Genomic DNA, 15,531 nt, shown 5'->3' with positions numbered 1-15,531 from the left:
TATATCGACTTGGAAGGAGTTGCCCTCGGCCGTCACGGTACACTCTCCATTCTCTCTCTTTACGTCGCTCCTACGAAAGAAACATACCTTATCGATATCCACACTCTCGGAGCAGTTGCTTTCACCACTACCAACAACGGAATCTCTCTCAAAAGCATCTTAGAATCAGGAACTATCCCGAAAGTCTTCTTTGACATCCGCAACGACTCAGATGCTCTGTTCAGTCTCTTTCAAATCTCCGTTCGAGGCGTCGTGGATCTTCAACTCATGGAACTTGCATCACGAAAGGGTTCTCGCAAGTTTGTTTCCGGTCTGGCTAAATGTATTGGAAGAGATCTTCAAATTAGTCCAGCACAGCAGACACAATGGCGTGTCACTAAAGAACGCGGTGTTCAACTATTCGCACCCGAGACGGGAGGTCGTTACGAGGTCTTTAACGAGCGACCTCTTAAGCCGGAAATCATTCGATACTGCCAGCAGGATGTTGCGTTGTTACCTATCCTGTACAACGTGTATAACGCCAAGTTGAAAGCTGACGGCGAGGCATTCTGGCGTTTTATAATTCGATCAGAGTCGGAGGAACGAGTCAGGCAATCGCAGAGCGCTAGTTATGACGGTAAATCAAAGGATAAGGCTTTTGGGTGGGATCAAGAAAGTATCACTCGATGGACAGACGACTGGAACGAAGATATCATGATGGAAGCTATGCATGGTTCATAGGTTGTGAGCGGGAACTGGCATTGTGTTGTAGCGACTTGAGAGGATATTGGCAACAGCGAGGAGTTGGAATAGATTGGTAGAGGAAGTTGGATAAACATACTGAGTTTCGAATTTATTGGACACATATTCTTTTAGAGCGGATCATTGTATTGAACTCATTGGTATTCGTGACGATACCAGTGACGACGAAAAGATTCAATTTGAATTTTTTCTTCCTTTTTGAGCTCAAAAGTAATTTGGGAATACCAATATACACATCGCTGTGAGAAAACCTGGCAAACGAATCTAAAGTAAAATTGTTTTTGGCGAAAATTTCGACGACTGCATCATAGTTGTAAGGCGGTGGAGTACCAGACTTATTTGGTTTACGACTTATGCTCGTGAGACATAAGATCCTCTCGGTGATTGAGAGAAAAAGAAGAATAAGTTGAGTGAGATCTAGAAGGTAGATGATGAGTTGGATGCTTTAAACAGAATTCTGCTGTGGTTTCCCGAAAATGAAACAGAGTGTTATCAGTCCGGAAAGGGATACAATGGCACCAGATGAAGTGAGCACGAAGAGAAACAATTCGACAATGATACAAGAGCAAGTATGAGTGTATTGAAATCAGCACGCTGTACATGTACGCGTTATAATACAATCATGAACATTGAACCATTCAGTCCGCCAGATAACCCCATAACCAGTCCCATCTAAATATCAAAAAAAGCGCGAGAGAATCCAAATCTAAACACCATCACGCCTATTCCGTGGCAGGGCGCGCAGCAGCTGGTGCCGCGGCAGCAGCCCCAGTCTTTGGGTTGACGATGATACCAACACCCGATCCTCCCTCACCGGTACCAAGTTGAACTTCGGGTCCGGTAGTTAAAGCGCCTGTTGCAAAACTCAGCGCCGCATTAAAACCAGCGAGATCTCGCTTCTCGACTGGGGCTTCAACAGGGGCGGCACCCACCTCTGGCTCACGAGGCTCGACGGCCCGTCCAATGCCAGCGCCGTTAGGAACTTCGGCGGCTGGAGTGACGATTGTTGGGGTAACTGGGGTGGCGGGCTCGGATTCGGATCGTGTGAGGCCTTCGGCGGCTCCGGATCCTGAGGCGCTGGCACCGGAAAGGGTGTTGAATAGGGCTTCAGCTCCTGCTTCTCCTCCTCCGAATGAGATTTCACCATCACCGACTACCAGTGCTGGAGAGTAGGCACCGAGGTTGATGTTGAGGGGAAGGGCGACGACGGCAGTGGCCGAGAGGAGGGCGGCAAGGGCGAATGAGTATTGCATGTTTGCGGTGTTGTTGTTTGTTTGGTGAGGTGGTGATGGATTAGATTGTTTGAAACGGGATTTTTGATAGTGATTGAAAGCTGGCTGTTTGATGATGGAATTATAAAATTAATGAATAGACTGAAGGAAGACTTGCTTCTTGTTTAGGGTCGAGAAATGAATGTGAGCGCAGCTGAAGAAAAAAGAGGAGAAGTTTGGGACGCTGGGGACTGTACTTATACAATGCGTGGGAGCATTGATGCGAGAGTAGCTGGAGTTCAGATGATAGCCTCCTTCCCTGGTCAGTGATAGTTCACTATTGGCATGTTCCACGCCCATGATATCTCGAGACCCAAACAAGCCTCGTCTAGTCCAATGACAAGCAACGAAGCGGAGCAAAAACGACGAAAATGATATCGAGAAACCTTGACCGATGAGCTTGTTGAAACGCCAACCCTATGACAGGTCTCACAGGCCGTTGCAACAAGCATCTGCCAAAAGGAGAATTTGCTCGGCATCCAGAGAAACTTTACAAACTGGGTGAAGAGCCCCAAAAGCCAAGATGTCCATGGGGAAGTGGGCATCCGAGCGTAGACAACCCGGGCCTAAACCAAGCATCTCGACTCGAGGCTTTTTTATACCAAGGAGTACTTTGACACGTGCCCAGCACTTGGCACGGGTCTGGTAAACCGTCAAGCTACTTCAAGCACTCAGTTGAGACGCCTTGCATGAGATGTCCACGTATTGGCGGGTTTCGAGGCCATCTCGATCGAGTATCTTTTGGACGAAAATGCGTCTGAGGTCCCGCTTCGAGTTCTTCCAAGAGAAGTTGAAGCGTAGCTAAGTAGCATCGACAGATTTTGGCAAAAGCTTGGTGACTTTAGAGAAGTCAAGGTCGATATCCAAGAAATCTGAAGGTTGATACTTGAGATGGAGTGGATTCGTGAAATCTGGAGGCGGAAAGGGTCGTCCGGATCAAAGTCGGTCCATTTTCAGGGGCTCCAGCTCGGCTACCGAGCCCCATTATTGACATCACGTGCGACGATTTTAAGTCGTCGACGACGGTTGATTAGCAAATATGAAACTGTGCAAACCTCATAACTCCCGGATGCTACGCCGGCTGCTGAATCGACGCCTCAACATTGTTCGCCAAGACGTTGCAACATGATCAATCTGGGATATATCGCCGCACTGCCGTTGGGGTACCTTTTCGTCTGGCTTCCCGTCCAGGAGATGCTCTTTGGACCTGCCCAAAAGTCCTCAGACCTTCCTGTCACCATTTTCAACAGCTCTTTTATTGCTCTTGACGAGCACGTGAGTTGTCCTCCTCATACCTACAACACTTTCATTCTCTCCCATGAACCGTTGGTGATATATATTGAGAACTTCTTGAGCCCTCAAGAGTCGAAACATCTCATTGATATCAGGTACGTGCATTACCAAGTCTGGGGAAAGGCTTCTTTTCCGCCTTAATCCGGGGTCAAGCTTCCAAGAATGCTTTTATTGCGTGTCGTACGATTCCTTCTGCATCCAAGAGATCATAAGGATTTGATCTTACTCCTTGCATTGCGATCCTTCCGCCCAGCGATGGAGAGATAAAAGCCGGCTTACCCCAATTTCCAGTGAAGATAAATTTGCGCCTTCGACCGTCTCAACGGGCTCAGACACAAGCATTCGAAAAGACGTTCGACTTTCAGAAGTTGCGCTTGTCGATCGAGATGATACCGTCCAGTGTATTGAGCAAAGGGCACGCGCATTTCAGGGGTGGCGACCGGACCTTCAAATTGAGCGGTTGAGGACCCAAAGATATGGGGTGGGTGGACATTACTCGAACCATTACGATTGGAGTGGTGCTAGTCGAAATGCTGATCGAGTAAGTACATTTATGGTATACGTCGACGCGGAGTGTGAAGGTGGTGGGACCAAATTTCCAAGGCTTCGAATGCCTAGTGTGAGTAAAGGTCGTTGGTGCGAGTTTCTTGAATGCAAAGACGACGATGCTTCAACGGAGCGAATTGGAGATCAAGATGACTTGGGTATAGTATTCAAGCCGATCAAGGGGAATGCCATCTTTTGGGAAAATTTAAGACCAGACGGAAGAGGATATGAAGAGACATTTCATGCTGGACTGCCGGTTCTGTCAGGGACCAAAGTTGGATTAAATATATGGAGCTGGGGACCAGCAAGAAGAAGATAGAATTTATTACGGTGGACTAGATAAGTGCCAGCAATCTGCTACTGAATATCTCATCTAGATCTCACTCAAACCTACAGGGTTGTTAATCTAATGAGGTTTTAGATTATAGTTTAACGATTTTCATTACTTACAACAATCCACGAAATATGTAATATCGTGTTAATACTGCCGCTTGTCTACTCATCTTGAGGAAGCGTATATGGATGATGTGCTTCAAACAACATACTCAACAAGATTACCCATTAAGCTTTAGCTTAAGTGAATAATAAAGAAGGGTTTTGTATATTAAGGACCGATGAACTTTTAAAAGAAAGTACTATACAAAATAGCTCTCTCTATCGACTTGACCCAAAGTAGGTTACTGCACTGTACTTTCGGATTATGCTAATGCTCCAAAAGTTCAAACCTTCGCAACCTCATATCGAGTCTCGCGCAATCCTTTGAACTGCAATGTTGAAACTCTGCCGCTCGTTTCCATAGCATACAAACTCTACTACGCTTCGTGGATATCTCATCTGGTATTATTCCATCTGATCGAAAGGTAAGCAATTGAGTGTGAAGACCTACGCTTTCACCGAGTCTCAGAGATCGAAATTTTTGTTTGCATCTATATTCACCCCAACATGAACAAGACAATCAGCAAACAAGTGTCCCGATTGTCCAAGAATTCGACCGTAACTTTCCATCTCTCTCAACTATCCTCCATCTCGGCCTCAGTGCACTACACTCTTCTAAATCACAGCACCGGCTTCCAACAACATACCTCGACTTTTGAATCTGCGCTGTCCTAGACAATCTGCAAGCCGACTGCATACTCTTCGGGACGTGATCGATCGAAATAGACATAATCATCGTACCAAAAATGGACCACTCAACCATCCCAACACCACCAACCCCCAAACGTACATCCACATTCCCACAATCAAGTCCACCCAAAGACCCTCACAAATCCCTCCACCTAAACATCGGCATCGAGCTGTCACCGCCACACCCACCACCCATCCCCTTCCCAACCTTCATCGAACCAACAACACCAAACTGGGACGTCCCCATAACACCAACCCGCAGCAAATCCCTCCTCCGCCGCCACAACCTCGTCCCACCTCCCTCTCCAGACACCACTCCATTCTCACCACCCCCGCCAACCCATCCCCAAGAAAAAGATACCAAACAACTAGTCTACAACCTCGCAACCTCCACCTTCCGCACCGCACCCCGCTCCACCCTCCTCACCCCCCACCTAGATCCAATCACACCTCCCACAAACCCAGCAATCCGGTCTCCCGCTAACGTGCTCCAAAAACGCACATCCCGCGCGTCACTCAACCCATGTTTCGAACTCGACGAGAGGTCTCCGCCTATGCTGATTGATGGCCGGAAAACTATCGTGCGGATCCCGCGCTGGAAGAGGGAGATGGATGTGTATTGGCGGCGGGGCATGGATGTGCGGGGGCGGAATGGGAGAGGGAGTGGGACAGGCGGGACGGAGGTGCTGGTTACGAGGGTGAAGCTGCCGAGATGGGTTTGGTTGGGGAGGAACGTGTGGGGGAGGTGGGACGAAATTTGGGTTGAAAGGGTTTGAACCTCTAGGAGGAATGTTCTGAGTGTTGATTGGGGTAGATGCTGGATTGAGGAGTCTACGTTGGGTGGGGTCCAGGGTTTGCTTTACTTGATTTTTAAAGCGGCTACTAGGTGATGTTCTACGTAGGTTCCAGAAGGGAGTTTGGCCTGGTGCCATTCGGTGGTAGATGCTGGGTAAAATCTCAAATCCTGTCTATTCTTCAGTTGTAGTTCCCACCCAAATGTACACACTCTCCTGGGACAGGAAAATCAGTTTCCAGCTCATCCATCAGAACACCATCATTTTCAGGCGAAGTCTTGAGATGTCGACAAACCTCCATACGAGCACTTCCAAGTCTCTTATTATCCAATTATTCAATGTCCATAAAGTCCACAAAGTCCACACTTTCTAACTCTAGTAAGCCTAAACACAATAGAAAGTTACTCATTGTAAAAAGAATTGTAGTCTTGACCGCTATCAGACGGCTCGCCAGATGTTAGCTCTGACTCCTTCGAAACTTTTCATTCGCATGATTTCAATAGCTGGTGTGTATCTAGTATGTAAAAATGAGTGAGTTAATGATCAGGAAATGGTAGATCAGTGGCGGAGCTAAGTTTGTATCACTCTCATTGAAAGAACTTCATTATCTGGAGTAAGGAATCATTGAGTGGTTACTTCAAGTTCTTAGATATTAGTAAGAAGTGGTATAGCAGATAATATAAAAAGTAGCGAGCCCGAAGCAACGGAAGAATTCTTGACAGTTGTCGTTTTATGGACTGAATACCTCTGCAGCAAGCTGATTCAAAATCCACATTAGCTAGGACTAAAACATGAGTTGAAGTATCGACTTTTTCAATTCAGAATGCAAATCTTTTTCTAAAAACTCCTGCATTCACTTCAGAGTTTAAGTGATATTTGTCGCTTAATTAACTTAGAATCTGCCCGTATTACAAGAACGTTACATTTCACTCGGATTTGAAGACACATGCACTTAATAGCGCTTGCAAAAAGTCGAAACCAAGAATACATAGCCAGTTTTGGAATCATAATTAATTTCATTTCATGTAACTAGTTCAGAGATTGAGAGTGACTCGTGCGCCAATCCTGTCATCATGAATGAAGCGAGAAACTCCAAAAACCATGTTACAGTGATGAAAGGCCTCAGCGTTTACCAGTGGGAGATTCTACCACAATCAAATCCAAGGCCAGCAAGACAGCCCTGAGTGCCACGTCTCAAGATAACATTGTACAGGTCAGTATCGAATTTTTGGCCACGTGTAAAGTGACCTCCGCTTCCATTCACGTCGGTACAATCCTTAAGGAGATCCCCAGCATAACTGGAAATGTAGTTGGCGTTAGGGCTAATACGGTGAGGACCCTCGTACAAGTCAGTCAAAGGACAGTTGAGCAAAATCAGGAATGAAGAACTTACATCGTTGCATAGCCAGATATCGGCCTCACCCCAACACATTATGCGGGCACATGATTTAGCTTCTACTCTAACAACTCCCTGCGTTTGTGCTAGAGCAATGGAAGCAAATTGACCACACTTGTACCAAGCGTAGTTCCATGGCTGTCGGATATTCTTGCAGCAGTAGGTTTCCGCCTATTTCCACGTTAGCTCTCTGTAATAGACTTTGAATGCAGAAAATTCAGTCTCACCTTGTTACGGCGTTCGATGGTAGCGTTGTTAACGTCCGAGACACCATTTGGATCAAAGATAGCTTCAGAGACTGGATATGGCAGGTCGGAATAATCCTCGACTGTTTCGGCCACTGGGAAAGGGGATGCAGAGACGAGTGTGAGAACACTCAAAAAACCGAAGACGTAGGTTAGAAGTTGCATTTTGACTTTGTTAAGCGAAGGTTGGAATAATTCAGAGCTTGACTGGCTGTTTGGTGGAAGATGAAAAGAAAAGACGGTTGGCGATGGAGGAAGGAGGAAAGAAAATGGAAGAACTAGGAGGGAGTTGCTCCTTTTATACACTTGAAGAAGAACAAAATTGTGGGTATCGAGGCTACGAAATTCTACGTACAGTTGCTGTGAATGATATTCGAGATCAAGGAGGTATAGATGCTAAGGATATCTGCTTGCAATCGCTGTGATTAATATTCGACATAATGGTGCTATCAGATGACCTTTCTTCCCATTTAATAGTGAATGAAGTTAATTTGTTGGTATCTTGCTCAAAAAATCAAGCAATTAATGTGCGGAGATTATAAATTTGTGATGTGAAATGAGGGCTGTGACTTGACAACATCTATTTCCTTTGGCCTACGATAGTAAATAGCGAGACTCCAAGGCCTTGCCCCCTGGCATTCACTTTATTTGAATCTAGTTATTTTTAGTATTAGACTCCAACTTTCTGCCTTGGTATTTTTAGAGGAGATTATTTTTGGCAAGAAACTGTTAGGTGCAGGACTAATCATTCACAGGTTTTCAATCTTAACAGACAGTGGTTCCTAGAATTCACTTTGGGCACTTAAGATATTGAGAGGCTCAGGAGATGCCATGTTAATGAGCACAATAGACAGCAAAAGTCTGTACAAAACTGTGATCCGTGTCGGGATGCGAATGATGATGAAAGGCTGATGTGTCTTTATGGGAAATCTAATTCGAAACAACCGAATATAGGGATCTGTCGTGGGATTCCTTCTTTGTAAGCATTGTTTTCAGTACCCTTCAAGTCTAGATAATTCCAATGTTGCCTATTTCAGTTTTAAATGTTGCTCTAGGCACTGGGGTTCTGATAGAGATTTCAATGCTTTCATATAAGTTAACAAAACAACTCCTAAAGATATCGCCTTCCCTTACTCCTAACAAATAGAACCCCACCAGAATTCTCTCTACTCCACTCGCCCAAAATCCGACAAAGTCTCTCTTAGCCCCCCATTCTGATCCCGAAACTCTTGACAACCAATTTCCGCTCATAGTTTCTGGACAAATATCTCTAGTGTTCATTAGAAACCCCAAAGTAATCTCACATATATTCAAAAACGGAAAAAAGGATACGTACTCTAGGCCCAATTACTTCTATCATTGGCAAGTTTCTTTTTATTCGCAAAACCCCTACCAACTAAGCTCAATTCACTATCAAACACATTTGAAAGGCTGGTGGAACGCGTTTTGGATACATTACAGCCAGGGTTCTAAGGTTCAAGGCTCTGCTCATTCAACAATCCGTCACCATCTACGTATTCCATAATGTTTTTGACCATAGACAGAATTTTCCCCACATGCTCACCTTTACGCTCCTTTGCAATTTTATGTATGTACAATTTCAATACCCGGTGAGGGGCTGGGATATAGGTAGGCGGGTTGCTGATTTGAAAAGCACCAGTTCCACCATTTGGTCGTTCTGAGGGCGATCGAGCGTCGGAAGCCAGGATGATGTCGCTGTTCTGGGTTTGTGCGTCTTGAATCTCAGCAATTAGAGCTAGAAAAGATAGAATTTTTGACTGGCTATGGAAGGAGAGAATGTGACCTAATCTTCAAAACGCTTCAATATTGTACTCGAAGTTCTCAGGATAACATAGTTATTTGTCAGAACAACATGTTATCTCCTGTTATACTACTACTGTTGTCATATTTCCCCTCATTTACCACCAAAAATCCCTTCTAATGCTGAATCTTTGCAGACCATGTTTCAAGTTCAGCCCCACCGAATAGTTCCACTTCTCACTTCTTCTCTTCTTCTTCTTTTTCCCTTTTCTCTCTCAATGCTTCCTGCCCACATTCCCGACATGTAGAGTACTCGATGGGCCTTCAACCCACTTTATCTCATACCACAGACATGGTACACTTTTGAATGGTATTCCCCCACACATAGTGAGATCTCGCTTATCGGTTGATTCATATCGGTGTTGTGGGTCATCTCTTCTTTTGCAATCTTTGTACAAATAGTAATTTCGTTTACACATGATGAAATAGCGCTGGATTTGAGGTTCTGATGTGAGGCTAGTTTAAGGTAGGGCGGTTTTGAGGTGAATTAAATCGAGTGCGTTTGTAAGAAAATTTGGAATGCTGTTCTTTGGGGGGTGTTGATGGCTGATGATGAAGGAAAGTGAAATGGAGATTTGACAGAGCAGAAGGAGATTCATATACCCACTGATTCCATGACTATGTTGCAATTGTTAGGGGTATTATACACCTGATCCTCTCTAGAATAACATTTTTTACTTGTAGTGGTAGAGCCCGTTGGAAAACTATAACACTTCCAACCGTCATTTGACACTTGAGAACACAGACAATTCGTTGAATCCTCAGTCAACATACTCTAAACTTGGTTTAACCGCCAAAGAGTTTTCCAAGATCACCCATTAGATCTCCGTTAACCACTCAATTATTCAAAAGTCTGTTCTGAGAAACTTTCAACTGTTGTTTGCGTGTCATTGAAGTGGCTGAGAGACGCACACAAGCTAAGCCACATGGCCTGCCTCCTTCTCCGTCCAAATAATAAATTATAGCCGCTGCACACAATGCCACACATTGATCCACGAACTTCTATGAGGCTGCAGATGAACTTTACAGCGGTTGTTATTTAACGAAGTTCTCATCGTTAAAATTGGAGGACCGAAAGCGAGATACTGTTGATGGCACGCGACAAAAAGTCCATGTTACCAGAGCCAATAAATTCATTGTCTGGTTATAGTATCCAACTTTCAATCTTCCAAATGAATGTATTGTAACCTATCAAAATACATCACAATTTCAAATATTTCAAAAAGACCGTCCCTCCACATACGCTACTCGAATTCCTCACTCATTCCCATCGCCCCAACAACGAAATCAACTTGATGATCCCTTCTCCATCATAATCCTCTCTTCAATCTCATCCTGCTCTTCCTCTGCCTTTTCTATGCGATCCGACAACTTCCTATCCTCCCTCTCCAATCTCTGGATCTGTTATTTTGGCTCGCCTGATCACATTGCTCGCAACTAGTCAGCGAGTAGTCCTTCATACGGTCTGCAGTCATGTTGTCCCAGTCGTTGCAAGGAGCTGATAAATTGTGCTTTTGAGCGTGTTTGCAGGAAATCCAGGCTTTGTGAATGAAGTGGTTGGACTCTGGGCAGGGTCGGTATTTGTAGACGAGTTCTTGACACATGGTGGGATGATAGGTGGTTGATGGCTTAAAACGGTATGTTCTATCAGTTGCAGGATTGCAGGTGATTCTTTTAAGTCCATATCGTATGTGAAAAGGATAGGACTTTATATCTCTCAAGTTATTTCATGATCTGGTCTTTCAGAATTAATGGAATGTGAAGCTATATCTAACAGCATTATATCAAATGAGTATCAAGGAGTAATCTTTGTTCACTCTAACTCACAACATTCCTATATTACCTATTGCAATCTTTTCATTGGTAAGAATAAGGCCATTCGACGCATTGGAAGGGCTTTTTATGCCCACCAAACAACATGCTTCCTGGGTTATACCGCATTCTTCTGGAAATAATCAGTCAAATCCCTACTCCTGAGCCTCACAGGATCGCACACATCTACTGACTGTATTCCTGGGAATTGTTGTCAAAGAATCAGTCAAAAGTAACGATTTCATTATCCTTTTTCTAAACCCATCCTGTAAAATGTTATATTAACACGTGTAACTAGATCCTCACTAACGCTCAAACCTAGAGGACGTCGTCCAAATATCGTACTAGTATATCTTCCTAGCTAACATAAAAAAAAAAAAAAGTCCCATCATCTGATACACTCGCTCAGATCACAAGATCACTCAGACCCTCCCAACAAACACGACACCATTTCCTCTAGCCTTTCAACAACACAGTCTTAGTCGTAGTGACTCCGACAGCTCTACTTACTCGCCTCGCCCTTTTTCTTCGCCTCAAGCTGACGACGTTGCTCAGTAGTCAACATACCCTGCTGCGACATATCTCCACCACCCTGTTCCATGGTTTCACGTCGACGGCGCTCCTCTGTAGTCAACATACCCTGTGCCGGCACATCCCCGCCAACTCGGTTTCCACTGTCACGCATCTTCTCAAATGCCTCCTGCATCTCTGCGTCTTTCTTTGCCTCCTCCGCCGCTTCACGCTTATCTCTTTCGCATTCCTCACACCTTTCTAGTCTCACTGTAATCAAGGGCTTTTTCATAACCTTGTCCTTGTCGTATTTTTCCGGTTTCCCAGGTTCGTTTTCTCTGAGGCAGGGTGTTTCAACTTTCTTTCTAAGCGCGTCTTTACATGGTGCCCAGCCCTGATGTTTGTAGTGCTCTTCGTTTGGGCAACCTGGGAACTTCTCGATGAATTCTTGGCACATGTTGATGGTTGGTGCTAGGTTTTCTGATTGCGAAGGAAGGTTGACGTAGTTGTTGGTTTATAGTAGAATACAGCTAAGTTTGATTGAGAATAAGTGTGAAGAAGTGAGCGGATACTAGTTTGTTCTTATATTTTAAATCCGTATATCCAGAATGAGATTTAGATTTAGATGTGGACAATAAGAAGACTTCAGGTCCGAGAAGACGCCTTATAAAATAACGTGAAAAGAAAAGCTCAAACCAGACGGCCGCGCAGCTTTTATACCCAGACGCTGACCGAATATGAATATTCAAGGTTGAAATATCAGTCACAGCTCGGATCCTCTCAATACACGAGTCTGGCAGAACTCACAAAACAATGAATCGGGTCTACACATATCACGAATCAAATTGAACTTCCTTTGAGGTTCCAGTCAGCTTCTGAGCCCTTGTCTAATTGACTGTTGTTTCATTTGGCTGCAGTAATGAAGCTACTCAGAAGTCAAGCTCAGGGGTCACTGGATATGAAATGACTTTATGATTTGATATTGAAACTTGCTCATGATATGTTGCAGAAGGGTTCGGGATGTCTCAGCAGCTTCTGTGGGACATCATATTTTGAAAGACTAGGAACGGTGGTGGATACCACTCATCAACTCTTCTTGTCCAAAGTTAAAGTCAGCGGAGTTTGTCAGTGACTGGCCAGCGCTATTTACATATCCGTCACTTGCTTCCCGTTATTCTACATTCCAGGAACAAAGTGCAGTCGTAAGATCAAATGTATTCGTATCCCAACTCCCTAAATCCTACTACATACACAACCCTAGTATCGTATCAACAGTACCATCAACCAAAAGCCCAACTCTCACATAACCCACCCCAAAAGATTTCCCTCCTCTTCTAAATTACACCATCACCTCACCAGTCTACTCAAACCCAAACTCCCTCACACACCCACACCCTCTACACTCCACAACCACCCGATTAACCTCCTCCCCCTCCTCCCCCTCCTACCCACACCCCTCACACAAGAACCCAACCCTCTCCTCCTCCCCCTTCCCCCTCTCCCTCATCACCCCCAGCACATCCCCCAAAAACGTCCAATTCGCGCTCAGCGCCGCAAAGAACCTCATCCGACCCTCCACTAACAGCATATCCATCTCCGTAACCGCAGCTTCTACGACCGCTTCCCTGAGTTCCGTTGCCCCATCCCCTTCCTCCGCGTATATAACTTTAACGAGTTCGAAAAAGATATCGATATCTTTCAGCTCCGTGTTCATCACGAATTTAAACTGCGCGGCTGCGAAGGCTTGGAGGGATGGGATGCGGTATTTTCCTGCGAGTGTGTGGATGGCGATATTTGTTTCCAGTGCTTGACGCGGGGGTGAGGGAGGGAGTGTGTATGTTGCGGTATACAGATAGGTTATCACCTGCGTGACAGCATCTAGTGGATCATCCGAAAGATCCAAAACCGCTGGTTCCTACATCCTCAATCAGCGCCCATCCAATTTCGAAATGCAAAAATGAAAAAAACTGACAGCACGAGACCTCGGCGGCGCGTTCCAACACCGTGGCATCCTGGCTCGTCGAAGTTCCATTCTCGCACGCCCGTCTAGATCTTTCTCCTCCTCCTCTGGACTTGCGGACTGAGATAGAGAAGCTCGACTTACGATACACTCGGCGATCTCAGCTTCCAGATACGGCGATTGAGCGCATATGATGACTTTGTGCGCGGACCAGGTCGTGGTGCCGTGGGTGATGGTGAGGTCTGAGAATTTGCCCGTGAGGAGGGACCTGTGATTCTTAGTCAGATCCTGCGTGAGTGGGAAGAGAAAGCGGGACGTACGCGTGGAGACCTGGTGTTGAGGTTTGCGGGATTGGCGAGGCGATGTATATTGGTGGTGTGGACATCACGGTTGAGACTTGCTGGGAGGATTCGGAGGGTGTGTGCTCGGAATTCGATACTGAGCCTGGTGAGGTTGACATCTTGGGAGTTGATGGGTTTTCGAATTTTTCTGGGATGCGATGGTGATGGTGGTGAGGTCGCTGGGGTTGGGCCATGGTGCTGTTTATTGTTTACCGTGTAGGTGGTGATCGATTCGCGTGATTGGGGTGAAGATGTGAGACGCGGACGATTTCATGTGGGAGGTGAAGAAGTTATTGCAGACCGTGGTTGGAAATTTGGATTGTGGAAGGATATATTTTCTCCGCGTACGAAGTGACAAAGGATTGGTGAATTGTCAACATTCTTAAATTCTTTTCTAGCGGAGAAGCAAACATCACCATTTATTAAAGTCAGTAAATTAAATCAGGCAGCAGACAACTTAGCAGAGAGAAACTTACATTATTAGTAGTGTAAGCTATTTTCAACAGTATAATAAGCCATTTTTGGCAGTTTAAGCTATCAACGGCAATAAGCCATAAGCGGCTGGATGAGCCAGAAATGGCGATACAAGCTATAAGCCGCAGTATAGCCACAAACAGTAGTGTAAGTTATTAAAAGCGGTATAGGCCATTAAAGGTAGCTTGAGCTGCAGACGATAGTATCGGCCATTTTCGGCAGTATAAGCCATAAGTGACAGTAGGCCACGAATGGCAGTACAAGCCACGAATGAAAATCTAGCTACTAAAAGCAGTATCAGCAGTCTCTAAATTTGACATCTACATGTAGTAAGATACATAAACCTAATTTTACTGTTAGAATTTGGATTAACAGAAGGCGTTTTTGGATTATCAGGCGGTTAACCGGTCAGATGAAAACCCTCATTCGCAATTGAAACGCTCGTTGAACCTACTAGTAATACCGTAAAGTGTTCCAAAGTTGATTTTCTTCTAGCCAAAGTAGATAGGGTGGTGTATTTTTTTGGGGTTGGACAAATTGAATGTCGTCGCTGATCACATGATGTGTATTCATTTTGAAGGTATATGGTTCACTATCGCAGGTACTATGCCGTTTTCTTTATTATTGACGGTTGCCTAATTGACGGGTTGCTATCGTAAACCTTTTGAATGTTCCATAAAAGTCACGTCTTAGGCATGCGAATAAATCACGTGTGTATCCTCCTGCCTGCACTTACCAAGCTTGTTTAAATCGTCAGCATGGCAACATAACCCACAACACTCAATGTACCCTTTTCTTTTGAAATTATCCTATCCTTCTCACAAAGCCATTTCATCATTCTCATCACAGAGTGGTAATTACAATCCCATCTCGCATCCATAGTGGGGGATCTAGGTTATCCGGTTGAATACCGGGTCAATACAAATGAAGCTGCTCGAAGAAGAGAAGGGCTGAACCTTATCAAGGGGGATGGAAAGCCCCCCACGGGTACCTTACTTGTGCTGCTCGGTTCCGAGGATGGTGTGGGAGGAAGATATCGCTTGAGAAGTACTGGAAGGGATGATGAGCCGGGAGCCGTGTGTAACCGCTGTGGGTGTGGATGTGGATGGATGGGGATATAAATGCAGGTGTTGATGATAAGGATGGGATGGGATTAAGGGTTGAAGAAGATAGAAATAAGGGTCGAAGAATAGAAATAGAGG

General features: G+C 45.1%; 7 protein-coding genes across 7 annotated transcripts; 3 read left to right on the top strand and 4 right to left on the bottom strand.

Moving 5' to 3' along the window:
* Positions 1-267: 267 nt before the first annotated feature.
* Positions 268-720, top strand: GLAREA_09867 (uncharacterized protein; the record flags this gene model as incomplete). Its single annotated transcript, XM_008086463.1, has 1 exon — positions 268-720. One exon carries the CDS (start codon positions 268-270, stop codon positions 718-720), a length of 453 nt encoding a protein of 150 aa, XP_008084654.1.
* Positions 721-1,463: 743 nt separating this feature from the next.
* GLAREA_09866 (uncharacterized protein) lies at positions 1,464-1,994 on the bottom strand (the record flags this gene model as incomplete). The annotated part of the gene is made up of 1 exon (XM_008086462.1): positions 1,464-1,994. One exon carries the CDS (start codon positions 1,992-1,994, stop codon positions 1,464-1,466), a length of 531 nt encoding a protein of 176 aa, XP_008084653.1.
* Positions 1,995-3,137: 1,143 nt separating this feature from the next.
* GLAREA_09865 (uncharacterized protein) lies at positions 3,138-4,170 on the top strand (the record flags this gene model as incomplete). Its single annotated transcript, XM_008086461.1, has 2 exons — positions 3,138-3,400; positions 3,597-4,170. The coding sequence occupies 2 exons, from the start codon at positions 3,138-3,140 to the stop codon at positions 4,168-4,170; spliced, it is 837 nt and encodes a 278-aa protein (XP_008084652.1).
* An 862-nt stretch (positions 4,171-5,032) lies between these two features.
* GLAREA_09864 (uncharacterized protein) lies at positions 5,033-5,752 on the top strand (the record flags this gene model as incomplete). The annotated part of the gene is made up of 1 exon (XM_008086460.1): positions 5,033-5,752. The coding sequence occupies one exon, from the start codon at positions 5,033-5,035 to the stop codon at positions 5,750-5,752; it is 720 nt and encodes a 239-aa protein (XP_008084651.1).
* Positions 5,753-6,899: 1,147 nt separating this feature from the next.
* On the bottom strand, positions 6,900-7,576 carry GLAREA_09863 (uncharacterized protein; the record flags this gene model as incomplete). The annotated part of the gene is made up of 3 exons (XM_008086459.1): positions 6,900-7,109; positions 7,164-7,337; positions 7,394-7,576. The coding sequence occupies 3 exons, from the start codon at positions 7,574-7,576 to the stop codon at positions 6,900-6,902; spliced, it is 567 nt and encodes a 188-aa protein (XP_008084650.1).
* Positions 7,577-11,546: 3,970 nt separating this feature from the next.
* On the bottom strand, positions 11,547-12,011 carry GLAREA_09862 (uncharacterized protein; the record flags this gene model as incomplete). The annotated part of the gene is made up of 1 exon (XM_008086458.1): positions 11,547-12,011. The coding sequence occupies one exon, from the start codon at positions 12,009-12,011 to the stop codon at positions 11,547-11,549; it is 465 nt and encodes a 154-aa protein (XP_008084649.1).
* A 987-nt stretch (positions 12,012-12,998) lies between these two features.
* GLAREA_09861 (POZ) lies at positions 12,999-14,049 on the bottom strand (the record flags this gene model as incomplete). Its single annotated transcript, XM_008086457.1, has 3 exons — positions 12,999-13,469; positions 13,527-13,782; positions 13,835-14,049. The coding sequence occupies 3 exons, from the start codon at positions 14,047-14,049 to the stop codon at positions 12,999-13,001; spliced, it is 942 nt and encodes a 313-aa protein (XP_008084648.1).
* Between the last annotated feature and the right edge of the window lie 1,482 nt (positions 14,050-15,531).

The sequence above is a fragment of the Glarea lozoyensis genome, assembly GCF_000409485.1.
Source record: "Glarea lozoyensis ATCC 20868 chromosome Unknown GLAREA4, whole genome shotgun sequence".
Lineage (NCBI taxonomy): Eukaryota > Fungi > Ascomycota > Leotiomycetes > Helotiales > Helotiaceae > Glarea > Glarea lozoyensis.
The sequence above is the reverse complement of the archived record's forward strand: the minus strand, read 5'-3'. Positions and strand labels throughout refer to the sequence as shown.